Source organism: Podarcis liolepis (genome assembly GCF_965112155.1).
Source record: "Podarcis liolepis genome assembly, chromosome: 9".
Taxonomy (NCBI): Eukaryota; Metazoa; Chordata; class Lepidosauria; order Squamata; family Lacertidae; genus Podarcis; species Podarcis liolepis.
Genome location: NC_139564.1, coordinates 10,049,662 through 10,074,255, shown reverse-complemented (window position 1 = coordinate 10,074,255; position 24,594 = coordinate 10,049,662). Strand labels below are relative to the sequence as shown.

Sequence of the window (24,594 nt, the reverse complement as noted above, 5' to 3'; positions counted from 1 at the left end):
GTTCTGGCAAGGTACCATGAAACATTAAGATGCAACATTATGTGCAAGTGAAGCCATATGCTTATGTACTCCCTTTTTCCCTTGGGCTCAAAAAACACACAACTTCCCCTTTAACGTAAACTGTATAGTAGTTGGTTATTACATCTCAGCTGTCTGCTCTTGCTCTTTAAACCAGGAATTGTGTATGTTCCACCTTTCCTCCAAAGACCTCAAAGTGGCATACATGGTTCTCTACCGTTCCCCCATTTTTTCCCTAAACAACAATCCTGCAATTCTAAGGTGGGTTAGTTTGAGAGGTGGATCATGATTTCTAGGTAACCCTGCCTTTAATAACTCTGTTCTATTTACAAGCACAATAACAAATTATGTTTAATAACTGAGGGATTCCAGTGGCAACAGCAATAGCCTTTTGCAGAAATTTAACGTAAGTTCCTGATTAGACTACTTAGATTGCAGTCCTATACACTTTACAAGGAAGTAACACAGTAGGACTTGCTTCTGAATAAGCAAACATAAGATTGCTCTGTTAGCATCTTCTTGTAAAAATGCATTGATATTTTAAAGTGTAATGAAGAGTCTGCCCTACTTCCTTAATTCTTTGTATTGCTTCTGCTTTGAGATAATATCCTGTTGTTCTGTGTCTGAATGTGTTAACTTCCATCTTCACTGGCCACTCTACCCTTTCCTTATCTTTGCAGTTATTTCCTTCTTCCTGGCTGTTTGTTTTGTCTCTTTCCTCTTTGCACGTTTTAAAAAGGGTGCTGCCCTTGTGTTTAAATAGTCTTATGTTTCTTCCTTCAAGATCATTCAGTGTCTATGTTCTCTGTGTCAATGCAGTGAATGAATTTTGAACTATTCAGGTCACATTCAGAGCATGCTTTTAAAACACATTTAAAGCACCACAATTCCCAGCACCTTGAACAAACTATAGTTCACGATTTGTTTGGAGGAAACAATGTGCTTTAAACGTATGTTGTGGATGTGACTTTAGGACAGTGTATTTTGTTGAATAGGGAAGGTGTCTTATGTTCCTTAAGACTCTTAGTGTTTTGTCATGATAATTTATATAACATTCTTCAATGCACTAGTTCTTGTGCATTCTTGTGCAACTAGGGTTCACGCCTTAGCCTTTTCAGCTATATCATTATTATTATTTTTTTTGAGGAGAAAGCTACTCTTGCTGCACGAAGTCACAGTGAACAAAGCTTCCCTCCTTTGCTTCATGTTTGATGGTGTGATATTTATAGCTGTGTTGTGCTGTGGTGAGAGAGAATGTGCTAAAAATATGCATACAGTAAAATATTAGAGTATTCGGTTGGATTCCTAAGACTGGATTGTGCTTGGCAAAAGAGATCCTTCACAAAAGCAAAGAAAGATTTAGAGCTTAGGCTTCCTTTGGCTGGTTTGTTTAGTTTATTCAAACATTGCTGAATAGTTCCCAGGAACTTCTGCAGCATTTGCATGTTCTGCTGATTTTCGGTGTGAAGTCTTCTGGGGTGTGAAGGCTCATCAACATGAGAGGGAGAGACATTGTTAGGAATAAATTAATATTTCCACGTTGTCAAGGAGGTACATCGTATTCAGCTAGCATCTTACTTCACTTCAAGAAAACGACTTGCATATAATGAACAGTAGCAACACTAAGGTATTTATTTCAGAGTAGCCCTTTGCCCTACTGCAGTGACTATTGTATCCTTGCCTATTTTATTGTGTTTTTAATATATTGTAAGCAGCCTCCAAACTTTGGGTAGTGGTTGGGGTATAAATACTCTTAAATAATGGTAATAAAATAAGAAATGAGACTTCAGTATGACTAAAAAATAAGAAAAAATAATTGAGATGGGAATTTTAATGTGGAAGGAAAGTTTGCTGATATATTGAATCCCATATTAATATATGGGAAAACTAGTGGCAAACTGAAGTAAAGCACTAAATCAGGCTTCTTCAACCTCGGCCCTCCAGATGTTTTTGGCCTACAACTCCCATGATCCCTGGCTAGCAGGACCAGTGGTCAGGGATGATGGGAATTGTAGTCTCAAACATCTGGAGGGCCGAGGTTGAGGAAGCCTGCACTAAATTGGAGGAGGAGGAGGAGGAGGAGTGGTAGATTAACTATGGTTAGCAGAATAATAGAGTACAAGATCACTACCTTGATTAAACTGATTATAAAGTAACAGATTAAGAACTGGTAATCATGGCAGGTTTCAAAGATAGAACAATATTTTAATTTTTTTTACCGACTCAATGATTAATAATATTAGTCCCTCAAGAACAATTAACAAGGGGGTTGTAGGTTGCTATGGTATTTAAAGGAAAATTTTAAATACTTCATTGCATCTGTTTTGTTGAATCTGTGCCTAATAAGGTTCAGAAAGGATTAGTCAAAATATTGAAGGTGTTGGAGCATCTTTCCTGTAAGGGAAAGGTTAAAGAAAAAATGACTAAGTTGGAGTAAGGGGAGATGAATGATTTACAAATGTGTGAATGGTATGTAGAAAGTGAATAGATTATGCCTCCAGATTCAGGGCACACTTCCAAAATTTATAACGTAATATGGAATTTTCTGCTACAAGATGTAATGATAGCACTGACTTAGATGGCCTGACTAATTCATGGGTGACGTACAAGGCCCCATCCTCTCCAGATTTGTGTAGGGTTCACTCCTTAGCCTTTTCTTCTCCCAAAGATATCCCACATGGCAGCAGGGGTTTAGGATCAGAGTTTTTCTTCTAGATGGGCTCCCTTCCCAAGTTGATGAGCCCCATCTGCCCATCACTTCCCTGTATAGTACATACAGAAAACACCTTCTTGACCATTGGATCCACTGTTGGTCTTGTCCACTCAATCCACCAGAGCCTGTCTTCACACACAGGGGAAGCCACTAATTCACTGAGCATTTGAGACCCATCAGCTACCCTCACCTGGTTTAGTTGGCCAGTTGAAGCAGTTTCCCAGGGTGTGGCCGCTGTCACCTGCTGACAGCTTCTAGGCGCCACAGGTGAGAGCTAAGTGAAAGGTGAGCACAAAATGTGGGCAAACTACTCCAGATGGAGCACATTGTGTACCCCATCAGAGGTACTACCTCTCTGCTAACACCCCAGTATCACCTATGCTCCTGCAATCTAGGCAACAGCTATAGCATTCAGCTGGAGGTGTGGAAAGTGTCCTGAAGAAAACAAATTACAATTTTTGTTACTCATAGAAAATGTAGGGCCTACAGCATCCCAACCATTTTTTCTCTCATGCATTGCTGTGATCTTTTTTTTAAAAAAACTCACATCATCTTCTTTACTATACTGCCATCACTGTACAAAGTTCAAAGAGCAATGCTGCAGAGAACTACTCTGTGGTTGTCCTTCAATTATGTCCCTTTCTTAGATGTCTGAGCTTGCTGGAAGTATTGCAAGACTTTATTGGATGCAGTAGCCTTTAATACCCAGATTTATGCACAAGTAGGTGTGCTGAATGATCTTTTTTAACACACATACACGGCCCTTGCTAAAAATGAATATTTTTCTTTTATGAAATTTGAGAGGAAGAGGGGTAGAAATGTAAATAAACCATTTACCCCAAGGCAACTTTGGGTTCAGTATGCTAATGATTAAACCTAGCTACGACATCAGGTGTTCAATTTTCTTTTTAAAAGAAGGATGAACTCATAGGATTTTGAAATATTTTTCAGATCTGCATAGGGCTAGCTCCTAAAACTCAGAATCCCCTCCCATTTCTGAAGACAGTCAATATTGTATGTTTACAGAGGAGTGTGCACATAACACAGTGTGTGTGTGTGTGTGTGTGTGTGTGTGTGTGTGTGTTAAGCAAACCACAATGACACATTTCCTTCCTCCCTTCTCCTACTTTAAGATTAGCAGATCAAAAAGTGTAAAAGGCATTATGTGTAGAAGGTATTTGGGGTATCGCAAATGGCACCAGCACAGGCCTTCCCTGTTGCCGACAGGGCCACCTCCTCATTGATTTAAATTAATTAGGATTAACTTCAATCCTGAACTTCCACTGCTTTGCGGCTATCGGCATTCATGAGAAAGGCTTTGGGAGTAAACCCTGACAAAAAAATCCATCCCCACTGCCTTGTGGGACATCTCTGGGAAGGCTAAGGAGTAAACCCTGCACAAATCCAGAGTGATGGGTTGTTATTCAGTTAATTGTCTCCCAGTATGATAATTTTAATGCATTTCCCCCCTGCTCTTTTATTGTTTTTTGCCTGTTTTTATTATGCATGTCTAGTTTTAACTAAATCACCATGGAAATATTTACTGAAGGGCAGTATACTAATTTATTACACAAATTCATTAACTAAATAGTGCATTCTCCAGAGCAGTAAACCTTAAAGTTAGAAAAGTGTCTCTGAAAATATAAAAAAACATACAGCCTGATTAAAGATTTTGGAACAAGACAAATGCCTCAGGTGACTCCATCAATGCCGTTGACTTGTTCCTTTCTGTCTGTCCAATGCTATGTGTTTGCTTAATTCATTGTGTTTGTTTTGCTAAGGGGATTAGTTGTGTCAAATTTCACTGCTCGGGTAACCTATGCAGAAGTCCCAAAAACAAACTCATTAAAGCTCTATATTTTTGGTGACACAAACTAGATTACTTCTTTCACAGTTGCATAACTTGCATGTATGTTATGGTTGTTCAGGAGGATCAGAAGGGAATGTTGGAAAAATATCTTCATTAGAATTTACTTCTTAGTTAATTAATTTACCTGATCCCCTGAAAAGGTGTTAGTAGGTTCAGTAGATTTTAGGGTTCCTCTGATTTAGTTGACAACATATTGGACTTCCTATTCTACCACCTAAAGATTTCTGAGTAAATTGTACTCCTTGACGAAAAAGAAAGACACTTGCTATTTTTATCCTTGCCTTCCCGCCATATTGGAATCAACATGTTCAGAATAGAATTTTTTTTTAAAAAATTAACCTTTTGCATTTGAACCTTTGTCAAAACAATTGTTCAAAGTTTAGTTGTTCTTGTATGCCTTTCAGTATGTTGCTGTTCTGTGATTACACTGTGGTGAACACAGGGCACCTTGAATGTTACTACAGTGGTGCCTCGCAAGACGAAATTAATTCGTTCCGCAAGTTTTTTCTTCTTGCGAGTTTTTCGTCTTGCGAAGCACGGTTTCCCATAGGAATGCATTGAAAATCAATTAATGCGTTCCTATGGAGACCGCCTTCAGACCAGGTCCAGGGACAGTCTGTCCCCAGACCTCTTCTGAAGGCTGGCGGGGGGAGAAGGACTTTTCTCCCCACCGCCAGCCTTCAGAACAGCCTTCTGAAGGCTGGCGGTGGGAAGAAAAGCCCTTCTCCCGCCGCCAGCCTTCAGAAGAGTTCCCGGAGGGCTGCCTAGGCTGCGGATAGCAGCCTGCTGCCCGGTGCGAGGCAGACATCTGCAGCTTGGGGAGCCCTGCAGGACTTCCCCGCAGGGCTCTCCAAGCTGCGGATAGCAGCCTGCTGCCCCGCACGAGGGGCGCTCTTTAGCAGAGCGCCCCTCGCGCGGGGCAGACATTCGCAGCTTGGGGAGCCCTGCAGGACTTCCCCGCAGGGCTCTCCAAGCTGCGGATAGCAGCCTGCTGCCCCGCACGAGGGGCAGACATCTGCAGCTTGGGGTGCCCTGCAGGACTTCCCCGCAGGGCTCTCCAAGCTGCGGATAGCAGCCTGCTGCCCCGCACGAGGGGCGCTCTTTAGCAGAGCGCCCCTCGCGCGGGGCAGACATTCGCAGCTTGGGGACCCCTGCAGGACTTCCCCGCAGGGCTCTCCAAGCTGCGGATAGCAGCCTGCTGCCCCGCACGAGGGGCGCTCTTTAGCAGAGCGCCCCTCGCGCGGGGCAGACATCTGCAGCTTGGGGAGCCCTGCAGAACTTCCCCGCAGGGCTCTCCAAGCTGCGGATAGCAGCCTGCTGCCCCGCACGAGGGGCGCTCTTAAGCAGAGCGCCCCTCGCGCGGGGCAGACATTCGCAGCTTGGGGAGCCCTGCAGGACTTCCCCGCAGGGCTCCGCAAGCTGCGGATAGCAGCCTGCTGCCCCGCACGAGGGGCGCTCTTAAGCAGAGCGCCCCTCGCGCGGGGCAGACATTCGCAGCTTGGGGAGCCCTGCAGGACTTCCCCGCAGGGCTCTCCAAGCTGCGGATAGCAGCCTGCTGCCCCGCACGAGAGGCGCTCTTTAGCAGAGCGCCCTTCGCGCGGGGCAGACATTCGCAGCTTGGGGAGCCCTGCAGGACTTCCCCGCAGGGCTCCGCAAGCTGCGGATAGCAGCCTGCTGCCCCGCACGAGGGGCGCTCTTTAGCAGAGCGCCCCTCGCGCGGGGCAGACATCTGCAGCTTGGGGAGCCCTGCAGGACTTCCCCGCAGGGCTCTCCAAGCTGCGGATAGCAGCCTGCTGCCCCGCACGAGGGGCGCTCTTTAGCAGAGCGCCCCTCGCGCGGGGCAGACATTCGCAGCTTGGGGAGCCCTGCAGGACTTCCCCGCAGGGCTCTCCAAGCTGCGGATAGCAGCCTGCTGCCCCGCACGAGGGGCGCTCTTTAGCAGAGCGCCCCTCGCGCGGGGCAGACATTCACAGCTTGGGGAGCCCTGCAGGACTTCCCCGCAGGGCTCTGCAAGCTGCGGATACGGGCAGCAGGCTGCTATCTGCAGCTTGGAGAGCCCTGCGGGGAAGTCCTGCAGGGCTCCCCAAGCTGCGAATGTCTGCCCCGCGCGATGGGCGCTCTGCTTAAAAGCGCCCCTTGTGCGGGGCAGCAGGCTGCTATCCGCAGCTTGGAGAGCCTTGCGGGGAACTCCTGCAGGGCTCCCCAAGCTGCGAATGTCTGCCCCGCGCGAGGGGTGCTCTGCTAAAGAGCGCCCCTTGCGCGGGCCAGCATGCTGCTATCCGCAGCCTAGGCAGCCCTCCGGGAACTCTTCTGAAGGCTGGCGGGGGAGAAGGGCTTTTCTTCCCACCGCCAGCCTTCAGAACAGCCTTCTGAATGTTGGCGGTGGGGAGGAAAACCTTCCTCCCACCGCAAGTCTTCAAAACAGGTCCGGGAACAGAGGAGAAGCGCTGCGCGCCTTCCCCTCTGTTCCCGGACCTGTCCTGAAGGCTTGCGGTGGGAGGAGGGCTTTCCTCCCCACCGCCAACATTCAGAATGCTGTTCTGAATGTTGGCGGTGGGGAGGAAAAACCCTCCTCCCACCGCAAGCCCCGGGAACAGAGGAGAAGCGCTGCGCGCCTTCTCCTCTGTTCCCGGACCTCCCACCACAAGCCTTCAGGACAGGTCTGGGAACAGAGGAGAAGGTGCGCTGCGCTTCCCCGCTGTCCCAGGAGATTTCCCTATGGGCTTTCGTCTTGCGAAGCAAGCCCATAGGGAAATTCGTCTTGCGAAGCCTCTAAAAATCGGAAAACCCTTTCGTCTTGCGGGTTTTTCGTTTAGCGAGGCATTCGTCTTGCGGGGTACCACTGTATTTCTTGAGTACGTAGATGTATTCCTCTACATCTTTGAAGAAATGGGTCCAAAGAGGACTAAAATGGAGGGGACAGATATTTGAAAGGAAATGTTATATGAGTAGCTTAAAGCAGAAGGTAGTCAGATAGTATTGCACTGATGGACCACTAGCCAATTTCCAGTGGACCTATATACACTTGCTGGTTGCTGAGATTTGTAAAAAAGAATCTTGACTTTCACGTAAACTTTCACTTGAACTAGCAACACACTTCTTATATTTTTACACAAGAGTACAGATTCAAGATCACTTAATCTAGATTAATTATGGCTTCACTGTTAAGATATCCTGCGTAATCTTTCTTCCTTTGTAAATTTGAGGGCTGCATGTGAATGGCATGATTTGTGTAGACCTTTCCATTTGATCAGTGTTCTAGATGGAATTGCAACATGGAGAAGTAGCTCCTATGCTGGCTATTTGACTGTGTGACGGAAGTTTATGTCATCTGTGTTTTTGCTAATCTCGCCACTCATGGATTTCCCCCCCTTTTGTGGTATGTAATAAGGGTGTACATCATGTTTCCAAGCATGCAACAGATTAGTCACACAGCCATCTTATATTTTGTGGGGAGGGGAGAAGACATTCTAACTCATAAGAATGTTAGTGTAAGATTAGGGGATCATTCTGTGAACCTCTCTCTCTCTTTCCCCAGTACACAAGATTTTCTGAAACCAAAATATTTCCCTTCTTTTGCAGTGGTAGCCGCTCTTCTAAAACTTTTAAACCAAAGAAGAATATTCCAGAAGGCTCTCACCAATATGAGCTGCTGAAACATGCAGAGGCCACTCTTGGAAGTGGCAACCTACGGATGGCTGTTATGCTGCCTGAGGGTGAAGATCTAAATGAATGGGTTGCAGTGAACAGTAAGTAACATGACCTTTCCCCCGTATGTTTTTTGAGCATTAATATTGACCTGATAAAGCTGGGGGGGGGGTAGGGGAGGCATGAGAGATTTGACATTCATTCCCCTGGGAGGGTAATGGTTAAATTTATTTCTGCAAACTTACCTCTGGAAAACACTCTTTTTAGAAATGGTTGAATGTGCCATGATGTAACTGCAGCCAATATGATGTAATGGTTTGAATGTTCAAATAGAGCCTGGAGGCCAGGGTTTCAAATCTCCACTGAGCTCCCTGGCTGACCTTGGGCCAGTTAGTGTCTCTCAGCCTAATCTACCTCACAGGGTTGTTGGGGGGATTAAAGGGCAAGCAGGAGAACTATGTATGCCACCTTGAGCTTGGAGAAAAAAAAAGTGGGAGATAAATTAACAAATTAATTCTATAGGACAGGTGGTAAGCAAATCAAAACTAGAGTTGGTAGGTTAGAAGAAATTGTGTGCATGGGATACTACGTGAATGTGTACTGTCCACTATTGACTGTTTACGGAGGTATACCAAAGTAGGAGAAAGCAGTAGTGAACTAAACCAACTCACCTTAGCTCTCATGCATGCTTGGAGGACTTGGGACAGAGGCATGTTCTTACTTTTCGGGTTTCCAGAAAATAAGACGGAAAGGAAAACGCCAAGCAGCATAAGAGAGACCCCTGTTGTTTCTTCCATTCGTTGACAGCATTCGTTGGCAAGGTGATCTATATGCTCTCAAGTGTACTGCTTACCAGGAGGTCAGAAGCACTCACTATAGTGAGGTGGCAAGTAGGTTTGTAGATGCACAGCTTGTCACCCACCAATTTGAATGCAACTCACCAGGGACTGGATAAACTTACTGGGTTTTCCCCTTATCTGGAACTGCACAAAGGGGAAGCAATTGGAGGCCCTAGCAAGCTGCAGCAAATGGCTAATTGTCTCTGTCCAGCTTGATGGATCACAAATTCTCTAGGTCTGATATGGTACCAGCTGTGGTCTGTCTGTTCTTTGAGCAGAAGAACTGGATTTTACAGTGTTGTTTATCACACGTGGCTGCAGAAGTGTCTGGGGCTTGAAGACTTGCCATGTTCCCTGGGGATTTTCCATAGTGGTTTCTTTAAATTTCAGCTGTTCTTCTTGAGAGAAATGTCACCACTGTTTTTAGCAAACATTGAAAGCTGATAAAAGCCTAGTAAGTTCGACTCCCCCAGATTCCATCTACAGCTGTTTTGCTGTACAGACATGCCCTCCCACAGCTGAATTAAGATATCAGTTGTTAAAATATGATGATTATTTATTGAATTTATATACCGCCCTATACCCGGAGGCCTCAGGGCAGTTTACAGAATAAAATCAAAATATAAAACCACAAAATACATAAGGAAAATAAAAACAACAACCCAGTTACCGCCCCCCCCCAAAAAAACACCACCCACATTTTAAAAGGGCATAGGGTGTCAATCAAAGCAACCAAAGGCCTGGTTAAAAAGGAACATTTTTGGCTGGCGCCTAAACGTATACATTATAATGAAGGCACCAGGCAAACTTCCCTGGGGAGAGCATTCTACAGACAGTCTTTTGTTTTTGTGGAAAATATTGTGTCAAAAAATCTAGATGGAAAACTTCGAATGAATAACTGCATCTTGGGATAAAGGATTAAGCTATGGTTTGGGAAGACCCTGGTTTGAATCTTGCCTCTGCCATAAACTCAATAGGTGGTCTTAGGCAGGCTCTGCTCTCATGTTCTGCTCTCAACCTCAACTGCCTGCCCCTCTAGCTGCAGTTTGGAGGTAATAATACCAACCTCTCTTAAAGTGTCCTTTATAAGGACTGCAAGATTATGGTCCAGTTAACACATAACACAGAATAAAATTGCCAGTATCATAATGTCCTTATTCGAGCGCAGCTGTGTGAAAATAAATAAAAAAATCAGAACATAGGAACTTTTAATTCCTGTGTTCCTTGACTGGAATTGAAGGGCATGGAAGCATCTGTCAGTCTTGCTGAATGGAGGAGGCCATGATCTCAATAGCAGTTTAACGACAGTGACATTGAAATTGTCATAATTTGACTTCCCAGACATCACACAATTAGATTGTGGAAGGCCGCAAATCCTTTTGTGCTGCTGCTCTGTCTGCAGCCAAACTAAAACAAGACAAATTGCACAGCTGTTCCTGCTTACAAGGCCAATCTTCAAATACAAGTCTGTAAATGGCATCTTGAAAGAAGGGTGCTCAGCATTTTTCAGAATTTGGAGTAGGGCAATCTATCTAGTAATAGAGATTACTAGATTTGGTATTAAACTGGGCAGGGGAGTGCAACCCTGTTGCTTTTTGATAGCTTAATGGCTTTTGACGCCATGGTTTCCTAGTGGGCCAACTCTCTGGGTTGGCAGTAGGAGGTCCTGTGCTTTGGTGGTTCCAGTCTTATTTATAAGGCTAGATTCAGAATAGTATTGGGTGACTGTACCTCAGCCCCTTAGCAGTTATGCTTTGGGGTACCACAGGGTTCAACCTTGTCCCCAGTGTTGTTTAACATCTATGTGAAGCCATTGGCAGTGGCCATGCTGCTCTACTTCTCTTTGACATCTGAGTCAAGTGTGGACGTGCAGGTCCTGGATCAGTGCATGGATCTGGTGGGATGGGTGAGGGTCTACAAGTTGTAACTGAATCCTGATTGGTTCAAGTGACGGTGGTAGCTAGGATCACCTTTTACCAGCTTCAGCTAGTGTGCAAGCTGCACACATTCCAGGACAGGATAGCATGGTGCAAGCACACCATGTTTTGATAGCCTCAATATTTCGCTACCATAGTGTGGTGTATGAAGAACTGCCCTTAAGGTTGGCTTGGAAGCTGCAGAAAAGGGAGACTAACCATGAGTACAATATATAACATCACTTTTGAAAGAACTGCACTAGCTGCCAGTTTGCTGTCAAGCCAAGTTTAGGGCCTTAAAAAAATTAGGACCTGGGTACATGAAGAAATGCATTCTCCCACATAAATCTGCCCATAGACTGAGATATTTGGATGAAGTCTGCACGGTCAACTTAGTGACAATGGACTGTTTCTGTCATGGCACACAGTTTATGGAATCGTCCCCCCTTTATTAAGTTTTTGCACAACTTCATTAAGTTTCTGGTGCATCCAGGCATTTGCTGGTTCTCAGTGCCACCCTTTTAGTATAATTTGGCTGGTTTTGTTGTGATTTTTGTATTCTGCTGCATTTTAATATAATGCTTTATGCCAACCTGGCAGTTCAAAAGCGTAACAGTGTGAATAGATAAATAGGTACCGCTGCGGAGGGAAGGTAAACTGCGTTTCCATGTGCTCTGGCACTCATGGTGTTTTGTGTGCCAGAAGTGGTTTAGTCATGTTGGCCACATGACTTGGAAGAGCTGTCTGCAGACAAAAGCTGTCTCCCTCGGCCTGAAAGCGAGATGAATGCCACACCCCATAGTTGAATTTGAATGGACTTCACCGTCCAGGGGTCCTTTACCTTTTATGAGAAACATGTTTGTATTGTTGTGAGTCTCCCTGGTATTACTGATGAAGATATAGAAATGTTATAAATAAATGATAAAGCAGTCAACAGAAGGAACTTTGCCTTCTTAGCATTGCTTTGGTAGACATGCTGCTCAATAACACCAGGGGATAAACTCCAGACAGAGATCCTGATACCATAGACGAGGAACGACCAAGCAAGGGATGTAAAGGTAGCAAAGCATGTTAAGAGATGAGGTAGACACTGAGCCATTGATGTATGTTTAGCAGTTGTAGATGGTTTGACTCTAAGGATCCTATTTCACTGGAAGGAATGGAAAGCCAGAGGATTGCGTATTTGTACTTTCACCACTTTTAACAAACATAGATTATATAGTTTCAAAACCATTTTAGTACACTTATCTTGTTATGTGAGTCTTTCTGGAGGTCTTAGTCTGTTTTCTGACTGGCATTTCCTTTGTATAGTAACATATTAAACACAGCAGAGTACTTTTGCTGAGAAGCTGTGTGGATGGTCTAGCTTGCAACTGAAAGCACACACTTTTTATCTGCCAAATTGAAATCGTTCCTATTTTTTATATATACAGCTGTGGACTTCTTCAACCAGATCAACATGCTTTATGGGACAATTACAGACTTCTGCACAGAAGAGAGCTGCCCAGTGATGTCTGCAGGTCCAAAGTAAGAATGCTAGTTATGCGACTTTGAAACTATGAGACATAAAATACTTGCTGTTTTTCATTTTTAATTGGGTTTTAAACAATGATAATTGCTACTCTTAGTAAGTTAAAAACCTGAAATTTTATTTACAAAGAAGCTGAAGTTCTGTTTCATGTTTTTGCTTTTAGCCTGATCGAATTCTTTACAGATTTGTTTGGTGGTGGGAGGTCAATGAAAGTGTGAGTGAGAGCAGAGCAGGAGGAATTTAATAGTCCTGAAGGCCATGATCTGATCTTGAACTGCTGAATTGCAAATATTGCCGGCATGTTTTTCATCTCTACAACCCTGAGAACTGGAAACCCTTTTTTATTTTAAAAATGATAGTGATTAACTCCGATTTCCAGCTACCTAAGGTAGCCCACTAGATAATCCCTTTCCCACAACTACAACTGCTTCAACAGCACACTTGCCTGAAGCTTTGTAACTGGGATTAAGCAATACCATCTAGTGGGTTGGCTTGGCTCAGGGTCCTCTATTGGCTGTCTCCTACGCTAAGCAGTGTTGTTAAGACAGGAGAGGACCATTAAATATATGTGTCTGTATAGGTCCCCCCCCTTTGTTTCCCCTTTACATACATATATACATACATATTTAGTTGCCTTGTCCTTTTAGTTCTACTGATGCATCTGGAAATAGCATGATCTGTCTCTGTTTCTCTGTGTCTTAATATATCTTGACGACTGGTTGAATCAGAGTTGTTTGGATGCAGGGTTTTATTTTCAGTACAGAAACCTTGATTAAAGGACTTTTCTGATCTCTTTCAAATTTATTAGCTGGCAAAAGCTGAACATGGTTAAAAATGAAGGCGGATATGTAAATCTTTTACTCACAGACATGCTATTACACTGGCACCGTTTGCAATAAGAGGCAATGGTTGCCTCTTATTCACCACAATTAAGCAGCTGTTTTTCTTGGGTTAGCTATTCAGATGCCATGTGCAAGCATAACATTTCACTATCAGCCGCTTTCCTTAATTATTGTGTCTGAAAGCCACTGTTTAGAGAAAAGAATGGCCACAAGCCAGGATATGTAACTGGTTTGAAGTGGGTGTGCAGACCTTGGTTAATACTGTAATCTTATGCACACATAACTTGGAAGTAAACTGCACTTGAACTTACAAGGTGCAAAACAGGCTTTACTGGTCTCTTTACGTACAATTTGGTTGTCTAACAGTTGCAGGTTTGACAACCCTGATATTCGCTATGGGATTTGATGGCTTCTCCTAACCATTTCAACTCCCCTGACAACTGTTGTCTGTCTCCAGCCCAAAATGTTCCACATGTTCAGAAGCCAGTTTTTGGCATTCTTACAGATCTTCCTATTTTGTTCAGCTGATAGATTTTTGAAAACTTTAAATGGGTGAATATAGGTTCGAGGTACCAGTTTCCAAAGTGGCCCTCCATGCTGAATATCGATGTAATACAGAAGAAAGTGGCTTTAGCATTTATTGTTTTACTCAGTTCTTGTGGAATACATAAATGTTTTAATGGGATTTTTTCAAACTTTGCTTGCATATCGTTACTGCATTGGCTCTAAAGAAGCCAATTCATAGTTTCCTACCATAAGATCTAAGAGTTCTGAAAACATTGCTTAATTACAGTGTTCTGGTTCATAGATACATTGAAGCTCTCTCCATGGGTGTCTTCTGTTTGTTTTGTTACACTGTTGCTTGCTATCCTGGAAATGTGTTCTCAGCTAAAATACAGTAGCTTCACTCCAAACAAGAGAAAGAGAAAATTTGACGGAGCTGTGCATGATATTAAGATTATCAAAAAGAAGGCTGTTTAAGGAGGCTGTGGAGACCAGGTTCTGGAATAATTAAGGTTCATGGCTGAATGTTTTCTGTTTTACTATTCCACTTAATGTGTCATTTTGCATCAGTTCAGCTATATGCAATACTGTACCATAATTTTAAATCCAATGCTATTAAAGTATAAAACTAGACTGTCATCTTTAGATTAAAAAGGGGTAGAACATGAATGAGTGTGTTTAATGCACGTGTTACTTAGCACCAGAAGTTCTGGAATTAAAAAGCATTTCATGTGCTAAGGGCATGGCTGTATCGGGGAAGAACCTGCCTCTGGCTTGAGATACTATGAGGTTTGGGGCATTGGAACATGGTTAGCAGGATAATTCTCCTTGAACCATAGCTACTGCTGCTTGTAGGGATAGCTTTGCAAAATCCCAGTTATGTCACGTCTTATATAGTGATACCATAATCACTCTAATTCTCATGTGTGTATATTTGGATGCCAGCCAACTGGTTCTCAGTGCCCGGGGGGAATTTGTTCCTGTGCTAATCACTTTTGAAACCAAGGAGACTTGTGTATGGGGAAGGGGTTAAAAGAGAGAAGAATTCTCTTGAGCATCTTCAAGCCCTTGGGCACACCTGAAGCAGGCCTTTATATCCCAATGTTATAAAAACAATAATTCATTTGTTTAGTGTGTACAGTCCTAGATTTATTTAAAGGGATGTCTTTTAACCCTGTTTCATTCCAGATATGAGTACCACTGGGCAGATGGGACAAACATAAAGAAGCCAATCAAGTGTTCAGCACCAAAGTACATTGATTACCTTATGACATGGGTTCAGGACCAGCTGGATGATGAGACACTCTTCCCATCCAAAATAGGTAATTTTAAAATTAGTATATTGCGGCTATATAAAAGCTGGATGGTTTAATTTGCAAACTCTGAACATCTATGCTGTTTCAAAAGGAATAGGAGAAAACAAAAACTTTTCACTTGAGGGAAACTAACATAAGATTTTGAAAATATATGTAACCATTTTAAGCAGCGGTTGTTCACTATAAATTAATTTTTTTACAAGATTTAATTTTAAGACTCTGCAACTGGACCAGGGGTACTTTTACCTTTATGTAGACCAGAACATACCTAATTTCTAGCAGTCCTTAATTAAAAGGAAGAGTGATCTTTGAAAATAAGCAATTAAATATTTCTTTGCTTATGGTATTTATTTTTCCCTCTAGAGAAAAAGCTGTAATAAGGGAAAGCACAAGTACCAGTTTGTTTGAGGACTGGTTTGCTATTTTTGCTAAATACTCAGTATTTCAAACAGGACGATTCCCTTAGGGTGATTTCTGTGCTAGTGTAGTATTGCATTTTTGTTCACTTCTGCACAATGCATTCGTTGGTTTATAAAAATCACAGTTTTAAACTTAAAATTTTAAATCAGTGCAAGATACAGTTACCGTATGCCTTAAAAAAACATGCTTGCTGAATAGTTCTGGTTGTGTTTTTGATTACTGTTGGAAAAACGCTTGCATAGATGGTACTTTTCCGATATTTGTGGTTCTCAGTCCTGATACGTGGGCTGTTTAAACCTGTGCTGCTCCCTGCCCATTCATGGGATGACAAGATTCCTTGTGAGTGGCTTCTTAAGCTTTCTGCATGGGTCATGTATTGTGCTACAGCTTATGCACTGAAGCAAGAAGCCACTATCTCGATGAGTCTTGAGCATGATAGCAGCTGGGGGTTGTATCTAATGAACCTGTCTCATCAGCACAAAGGCAGCTTCTGCTTGTGCAACAGAACTTCCCCTTCCTCTTCTCGCTCCCCCTCCTACCCCCAACCTGCTCTGGATGCTTAGGGGAAACCTCAGAACTGATCTGAGGGAGAAGAGAGGGGAAGTTCTGTTTTGCAAGTGGACATAGTTGTGTGAACAGGATGGTTTTGTTGGATACAACCCTGCGTTCTTTGTAGGACTTGAATGTAAACACTTGGACGTTTGCTTTGTTGGTTTCTAGGTGTTCCTTTCCCAAAGAACTTCATGTCGGTAGCTAAAACGATCCTAAAGCGTCTCTTCAGAGTTTATGCTCACATCTACCACCAGCACTTTGATCCAGTCATTCAGCTGCAAGAAGAGGCACATCTCAACACATCCTTCAAGCACTTTATCTTTTTTGTTCAGGTAACTAGGCATGGGGTACTGTGACTTAATATAGCCCTGCAAGATGGAGCGTGGGCTCGCATTCTCTTTTGAGTTTTCTGTTGCTTATTGCGGTAACTAGGGATCCTTGTATTCTTCAGCACATTTGAAGTTTCTCTCTAACATGATTCTAATGTTGTCTGCTGTGCCCTATTCTCAATTAAGTTCTATGTCATGCCATGAAGTATTATTGGGAGAAAAGGTTTGGAGCTATTTATTTATTTGAATAAATATACTTATATACTCTATCTTAACCAGAAAATCAAAGGAGGTTCTATAAAATATAAAGCATTAATTTAAAAATACCAGCAGAATTAAACATTTAAAAACAAGCTGACATATTTTTTTTAAAAAAAGGTAAATAAAATTAGTAGTTTTAAAACAAATATATCTAGTAAAATTACATGTTTGGGTAGGCTTGCCTAACGAAAAAGGTTTTAGCAGGTTCCAAAAACTGTACAGTAAAGCCACCAGCCAAATATTTTCTTTTGTGATCTCTTTAATGTGACATGAATGGTGAATATGTATAACCAGAAACCTTTGTGCACTTTAACTGGATATTGAAAAATATGTAAAAGTGATTATCTGATTGAGGTAAAAGCAGTTCCTTTAGGATTATATATCCCATTTGGAAATGCTGAAATCCTTCTGTGTGGAATGGAAATTAGTGCTATCACAGATTGCATGACAGACTTCTATTGTTAGAGGTGTTTGGTAGCATTTGGCCACCAACCTAGAATTAAAAATATTGCTGGATTTCTTCATGTGCCATGTGCAGTCCCACATATAGATTCTGCGCCTAAGTAGTGCAGGTTCATGAATATTCTAGAGTTCTAACTGGGACACTGGTGATCCTCTCACATATCAACAAGAGGCAAGTGAACATGCCTAGAGAAATGAAATGAGAGCCTCACTGGTTCTCTTCTGATCTCTGCAATAGCAGCAGCTAGGGCAATGCTTTCTGTGGAATCTCCCCACAATGAACTTTAATATCTGTCTTTCTCAGATGGGGATCTTTCTTTTAGTCTTAGTTTCGGTGTGCCTTGACCTCATCTTTGTTCTTCCTAAAAACTGTGTTGACTGCTTTTACTTCCAGCGTAAGGTAATTGTGTTTTCAGTTACATAGGGTAAAACAATGTTGTTGATAACTAATGGATATGCTGCTAAATGTTGAATTGAATTGCTGGTCTTTTTCTGCCTCCCACAGGAATTTAACCTTATAGACAGAAGAGAACTTGCTCCACTTCAAGAATTGATTGAAAAACTCACTTCAAAGGACAGATAAGCAGAAGTGAATTTGTGCAAATCACTTGTTTGGTTTAAGCAGGCATGTGGTGTTTTAGGGATTTGAGCTGCAATCCTCTGCACACTGATTAAGATCCATGGAATTTACTCCTGAGCAAGCGTGTGAAGAGGCTTGCAGCCTTTTAAATTTTTGTTTATGTTTTTAGAAAGAAAAGGAAACCTGTTCTTGTTTTTTATTTGGGCAACCTAGATCCATTCTCTGTGCTTTTATTAGAGGAACTCGTTTGTCTTTAGTGAGACACACACAGTAAATGGCTTTCTGTTCTTGTTTGTTGTGTAATCTTCTTTTAGCAGATGTCAAGTGTTTATAAAGGAGAGAAAAAAAATACATGCTTGTTGGGAAATGTGACACTGCTGGTTGTATGGGTTCTGCGTTGCCAGTTGCAGCCCATTCTCAGAAAGTCCTTTAAGAGACTTAACATTCTCTAAGTGCCTTGGCAGACTCTCTTCTGAGGTACAAAGCACATACAAAGAACATTGCTGGAACCAGAAAACACAAATTGCTACCCAGGACTTACACTTCTTGTTAGATATAAATAAATATGTGTAAACCTTTTTTTAAAAAGCCATAACTTCTAGAAGTGATCTCCAGCTTTTAATGCAAAACAATGCCTTTAGAGATGAATGTGGGCTACAGGAGGTGGGGAGAGAGGGGGGCTCATTTTTCTTTCTTTTTTTTATGTCCTCAGAAACCCACCCAACGTCTTGCATCTGTGGAGGACTAAGGACAGCCTGGGGGTTGACCACTTTCTTCTTTGTTGCTTGCATTTGTCCTTCAAACATTCAACTTTCCTTTAGATTAGCCAGCCTGATTTTGATGATCACGGGAGGTCAAACTGTACTGTAAGCTTTCTTACCCGTATAAATCAGTAGCCTTGCCAGAGCATCAAGAGGAAACAAGGGGAAGTTGTTTACGGAGAACAACAGTGGTGTTAACAAGGATTTTAAAAATACTTTTAAATCCACCATAGTCATTTTATTGCGAGTGGCAGAAATCTCACTTGACGTACAAGTGTGGGCTCCTTAGTTGCAAACTGCCTCAATCCATTTATCATATGGAACACTTGCCATTCCATTCATCCTGAGCGCACAGTCCCACTGCAATCCTAACTGTGCACCCAAATGCAGCAGTTTTCTTATATGGCACACAGTACCACTTTTTCATGTTTTTAGATGTCTCGGTTTACTTTTACTCACACATATTTTGTATTTTTGTCACTCTTTCTTTGTTTCTTCCCCTCCTTTCAAATGAGATGACCTAGTACCTTATAACCAAGCACCCAGATAACCGTCACCTGTTGGTTTGTGGATGTTTTTGATAGCACGTTGGGAAACCCAAGACTTTTCATTCTTAGAAGTTCAGAACATGAGCTGTCTCTGATTCCCACATGTTCATAAGATTGTCAGGTTTAATTCAGAGTTCTATATACAATCAGATCTTTCTTGCACATTTGCAACTTGCCACTTCTCTGATTATATAGTGTTAAATCTAAAATGTTGGGGTTTTTTGCTGATGCATCATACTCTTCAGATGTTCTTAAACCAATTTGCACAGAATGATTTAAAACGGAGTTCTGTGTAGTATAGAGATAGCCTTCCTTGGGTGAAATTGATCTGAATCTGCAAATTCACAAAGTGGTATCTTATTGAGTATGCATTTCAGACATAAGCTGTCCATGCATGTCCCTTTTAAAATCTTGTGTGCACAACACCTTCCCATAGCATGTTTTTTGCAGTGTGTGTAAGTTACTTATGCACAATGTGTGTTTTAAACACTGCATTATCCAGTGTTCAACATGCTCTTGAGCTTAAGACGTGGTCTTGAATTATTTGTAACTCAGTCATAAAAGGAAAAACAAGAAATGCCATGAACTCATCTAGGCTTACTTCACCTTGATAATTAGGTAGCCCTTGCTCATTGTACCTAATGTACATATTGCATGGAGCACCATAATTCTGCATGTAGATTTAGCAAAATAAATGATCAGCAGTTTGGGTACTACTTAATATGCACACACGGTATTACATATGCTAATCTTTTATGGTATTACATATGCTAATCTATGTCCAGGCTTGATTTTATAGAAGTCAGGCTTACCATTCTGAGATCAAATATTTAAATAGATGTTTGAGGACCTTTTAAAAAATTGGATTTTACAGACAGCAGTTTATAAGGAAGGAAGTTACTATTTAAATGTTTCCCACTGATGAGCAATTTCAATCCCTTGAAATATTAATTTAACACACACACAAACACACACAATTTTTTTAGGGACTGTTGTGAACCTTCTATAAGGTAAGTCTGTTCTATAAAGGTACAATGAGAGTGTATTAAGTTTCAAATGCTCATTGTAGGGGGGGGGAATTGGTTTGCTTTCGTTTGCTGACTTCTTGGTTGGATAATAAAAGGCTGGAGATCACTGAGAGTACATTTAGTTAAACTCTGTTGATTTCATTAAACTTGAAAACGAAAACACTGAAGATATCTCATTGTATTGAACACAGAGTATATCTTTGTATTGCATTGGGAACTTTTACATTTTTCGGTGATGGCCTTCAAACACAATATATACTATTTTACCAATGCATTCAAACGTAAATCCAGGTCTCCTTGATTTTTTTCATCTGACCAAGGATTTTGAAAACTGAACACCTTAGTATTTTAAAATCCACAAAATTATAGTCTGGATCTGGGTTTCAATCTTGAAGGGATACTCTGCTAAATGCCAGGTTGCTTTTTTATATATTAAACATTGGATATTCAGGCCTGGGAATATAGTCACAGCCAGCCATTGTATTTTAACACTCTTACATTGTGGAGGAAGAGCGAAGGAGCTTCAAAAGTCTGAACCAGTTTTACTCTTATTTCAGCTTTCAGTGTGTTTCTTTGTTTTGGTGATGGGGTTAATAACTTCAGGAGGTAACCTTCCTCAATCTGATGAGACAGAGTAAAATTGATGGTCATGGAAGTTGATGAAAGTCCATTAAAGCGGTTGTGTTGTGCTTTCTTAGGCCAGTGAACAAGGATTTACATTGTTAAGACAGATTTTTTAATTCTGACCATAGAAATTGTATGTCTACTTCGCTTATTCGTGTCAGGGATCCATGTTCATTGCGTAAATATAAAAATGTCCCACAATATTTTAGTGGTAACTCAGCTTTAGCCAGAAAGCTTTCAAAAGGATTAATAGCTCTTCTGTAAGTTCATGTCAAGTTTTGGTTTACTGCTTACTATGCAATCTAGAACTCTGAATATTTGCAGTTGCTTTTAAGATAGAAAACCAGAGACTCTTTAATCTTTCAGAACTGAAATCTCTCTCTGAAGTTCCCTTTACAGGCAAAAGGCCAATTTGCTGCTATTGACTCTTCTTACCTTTTCAGATTTCCCCTCTCTTTTCCTTGAGCTCTTGCCTTGAATTGCCATACAAAGTTTTAAGATTTTTTTTTAATTAAAAAAAATCAGCATGGGAATATCTTAAACCAGCTGACATGTATTCTTTCCCCCTGGAATACTATATTATAGGTGAAATTCCTTCTTTCATATTAAATAAAAACAAAAAGGTGGACCTGCCAATTTTTCAACTGCAACATTCCCATGTTACTTAATATGTTCATTTCTTTCCATTGCATTTATTTTAATAGGTAACTACTTAGGGTTTTCTAGACTGCATCGATAGAACCACTAGCCACCTTAGGAGTGAGATACTTAAATTTAAGTAAAAGTTTAGTTGGCATCTTATTTCTGCCAGTTGTACACATAGTTTCATTTTTTGAAATTCAGTTCCCTCCTAAAATGGCAAAGTAATTCAACTTTTGAAACTCTTCGTTTGCTTGGTTGTTTTCTTCTCCAAGAACACTGTCCTTTCAATAGTTTTTTCATAGATAACTGTATTTTTAGGGGAAATTAATTTTTATAGCCACTAAACTGTACTCATTATTTTTGTACATGTATAACTAGGTCATTCTGGGAACACAAATCTTTTGAAAGGTCATTTGGTTCCATTTTTGAAGACATTTATTCACAGATGTTGTGTTTGCTAAATATTGCCATAAAAATCAATACCTTTTAACTTGTATTGTTAAAATTAAAAGGCTTGAGTAAATATTACTCTTGGGTAAACCTGATACACGCAGACAGACCTGCCTAACTCTTACTATAACTGGCAAAGCCTTAAGTGCAGTGGGGGGGACAGGAGACTAGATAAAATATAGGACCACTTGCTTGTGCTCTCCTAACAGGGAACATCCAGGAGCATGGAGGTTTCCTGATGTGCACTGCACAACACACATCAGCTATGGCCACAGATTCCTGCCTGAATCAGGCTAGGTCTGTCCAGCCAGCATAATCAAGCAGTCTAGCTTGCAGGACTGCACAGCCTCAGGCTACAATTGGTGATGGTAAGAAGGGGAAGGAGTTGCATCATCATGGGGTTGGGCAGCGGGGTGAGGGACTTCCTTGCAAAAGAAAAAGCAGCATTTTGGGTAGAACGCTTAAACTGCAAACCATCTCTCTTAAAGGTGCTTTCCACCTGTAAAGAGTTTAAGCTGTGGCAGGAGTATTCACGCATGCAGCTCTCTCTCCCCTTGGCAGCTAGAAGCAGTACAGGAAAAGCCTTACAATTTAATTGTTCTGAGTGCATAAATTGGTTCCCCCTTGTACTTGATTTTATGCTGTAACAGTCTTGCCTTCATGTGTGAGCTCACTCAGTGACCCCTTCTCTGAACCTGCTGTTGGGCCTGCTTTTTGGAAGCAAGAAGGTATTGCAGATGCAACACTATGATGTCTGCTTCTTTTAAATACTTCAAAAGCAGCTGGACAAAATAGGCTTAAAATATAAAATGCAACACAGAGACCTGTACTGTACGCAGACTGTGCCAATATTACTTCAGTTTGTAGTCATTATTGATCAATACTTGTTTTAAATGAAAACAGCTTTTTGATTTAAAAAAAAGTTGAATGTCTGAAATTCTGCAACACATGTATTGGAAAGATGTAAATAATGTATACAGATTGTTGTAAGTGATGGGATGAAAAATATATATAAATTCTAGGCTTTTTCAGTAAGGAACTGAATGCTGTTTATAAGAAGAAAAATAAATAGCTATGTTTGACCACGATTGCCTTTTCTTTCCCTCCTCATCCTAACTTGCAGTTTTTCAGTGTATCCATTATGTACACATTGTACACATCTGAGCATTCCACATACAAATTACTTTATGTGATCACCTCAGCTGAATTTGTGAACTATTTGTATTGCAGGCAAATCTAAGAGCAATAAAACAAACCTGATGTCCTTCCATTTTCCTTAACTCTTATAGCCCTGAAGTTTTGGCATACAACTGAAGTTTTCAAAATGGGAGGCAAGTCTACCAATAAATTATAGTCAGTTGTGGAAAATGGGAGTCCTTCCTCAACTGTACCCAAACTCAGACATGGGCTGTTTCCCGCTTCCAGTACAAAGCTGGAAGGTAATATGTGGCTGTTAGGAAGGAGTGCTGGAATCCACTAGTTTGGTTTCACTTTTGGTCTAAAGATACATGAAACAAAACTGCAATTAAGCAAGTTTGGTTTGGTTTGGTGCCTCTTGAAGACTGCTTCGGAACCTGCGAAATACCAATCATACTTGAAGCAGACCCATTGAAATGGACTCATTACTCGAGTTCATTGATTTCAGTAGGTCTGCTTTGACATTGGATATCCCCTGTGTGTGTGTTTAAATGTGTAGCTTGCTGTTTATTAAGGATTCCTGTGTGGGTTGCAAAATATTAACATAAAACAACAATCACAAAACCATTGTAACTAAATTGCCTTAAAACTATTGCTCCCATCATTTAACTGTTAAGACACCATCAAACTTCCATAAGGGTCTGAGCAGAGATGCTTTTAGTTGGCAATGAAAGGTAAATGAGATCTGTGTCAACTGCACTGTAGAGGAAGGGGCATCTGTTGGCTACAAAATTTGTGCCCCTGGTTGCAGCTGTTATAAAAAATGTGTATGGATTCTAGAATAGTTTGAGCAACACATTTGGGCAAGAAAATCCATCCAGTAATGCGTGTGGGAATTTCTACAGAATTTCTACAATAGTTTACATCTCCTGTGTGAAGCCTTTACTGCATGCCACTACTAAATCTTGAATGTTCTGGTTGTCTTGACCATAACCTGGGCAACAGGTTTCTATGGATGCCTCATTTTGTTCCTCTAGCCTTTCTTCCAGTATTTGTTTGGCGTTTTCTGTGCAAAATGAGCTCTGTGTGGGGATGGTGTATTCATTAGCATTTGCCTTTTCCAATTCAATCCTTAATCTCGCAGATGTTATTGCTGAACTCAAGGTTACCTGGGTCCTATTCTTCAGAATTTTCCGAAGACTAAAAAAACCAAACAAAAATAAAACCCTCCTGGAAACTTTAAAAGTTTCTGTGTCCAAATGCAAACCACGTGAAAGGCACAGGAATCGTACATTTTGAATTGTTTGTTTATATTTCTAGATCAGTACACATAGCGTTTTCTAAGGAATAAAAGAACAGGTCCCTACCCTCACTTGGATGTCTTAGGCAGAGGTGTAGCTAGGAGTTGGCAGAACTGACCCCTGCTGGTGTGGACTGTGGAGTGTATGACGCTGTACGTGTGGCGACATGCTGTTGCAGTGAGATCAAACACGGGAAAAGCTACACGTCTTTCTCACACCATAGCACAAAAGTGGGCTTTCCTCACTTTGAGTATCTGGGTCATGTAAAATGTAGTAATTTCGAATATGGCTATTGCAGTAAA

General features: G+C 41.5%; 2 protein-coding genes across 3 annotated transcripts in view; both read left to right on the top strand.

Moving 5' to 3' along the window:
• MOB1B (MOB kinase activator 1B) overlaps nucleotides 1–22,939 on the top strand; it is a 34,044-nt gene extending 11,105 nt beyond the window's left edge. The window contains exons 2-7 of one of the 2 annotated variants that reach the window (XM_083459111.1): nucleotides 8,184–8,350; nucleotides 12,438–12,531; nucleotides 15,070–15,203; nucleotides 16,338–16,501; nucleotides 17,727–17,810; nucleotides 18,514–22,939. In XM_083459111.1, coding sequence (XP_083315237.1) covers nucleotides 8,184–8,350; nucleotides 12,438–12,531; nucleotides 15,070–15,203; nucleotides 16,338–16,501; nucleotides 17,727–17,804 — 637 coding nt within the window. In that variant the 3' untranslated portion in view covers nucleotides 17,805–17,810; nucleotides 18,514–22,939. Of the gene's footprint in view, nucleotides 1–8,183; nucleotides 8,351–12,437; nucleotides 12,532–15,069; nucleotides 15,204–16,337; nucleotides 16,502–17,726 lie in introns of both variants that reach the window. The other variant, XM_083459110.1, reaches the window with a different exon arrangement.
• The window catches only part of LOC310685868 (protein FAM47E-like), a 239,843-nt gene that overhangs the window by 122,821 nt on the left and 92,428 nt on the right, over nucleotides 1–24,594 (top strand). The gene's annotated exons all lie outside the window — the stretch shown is intronic.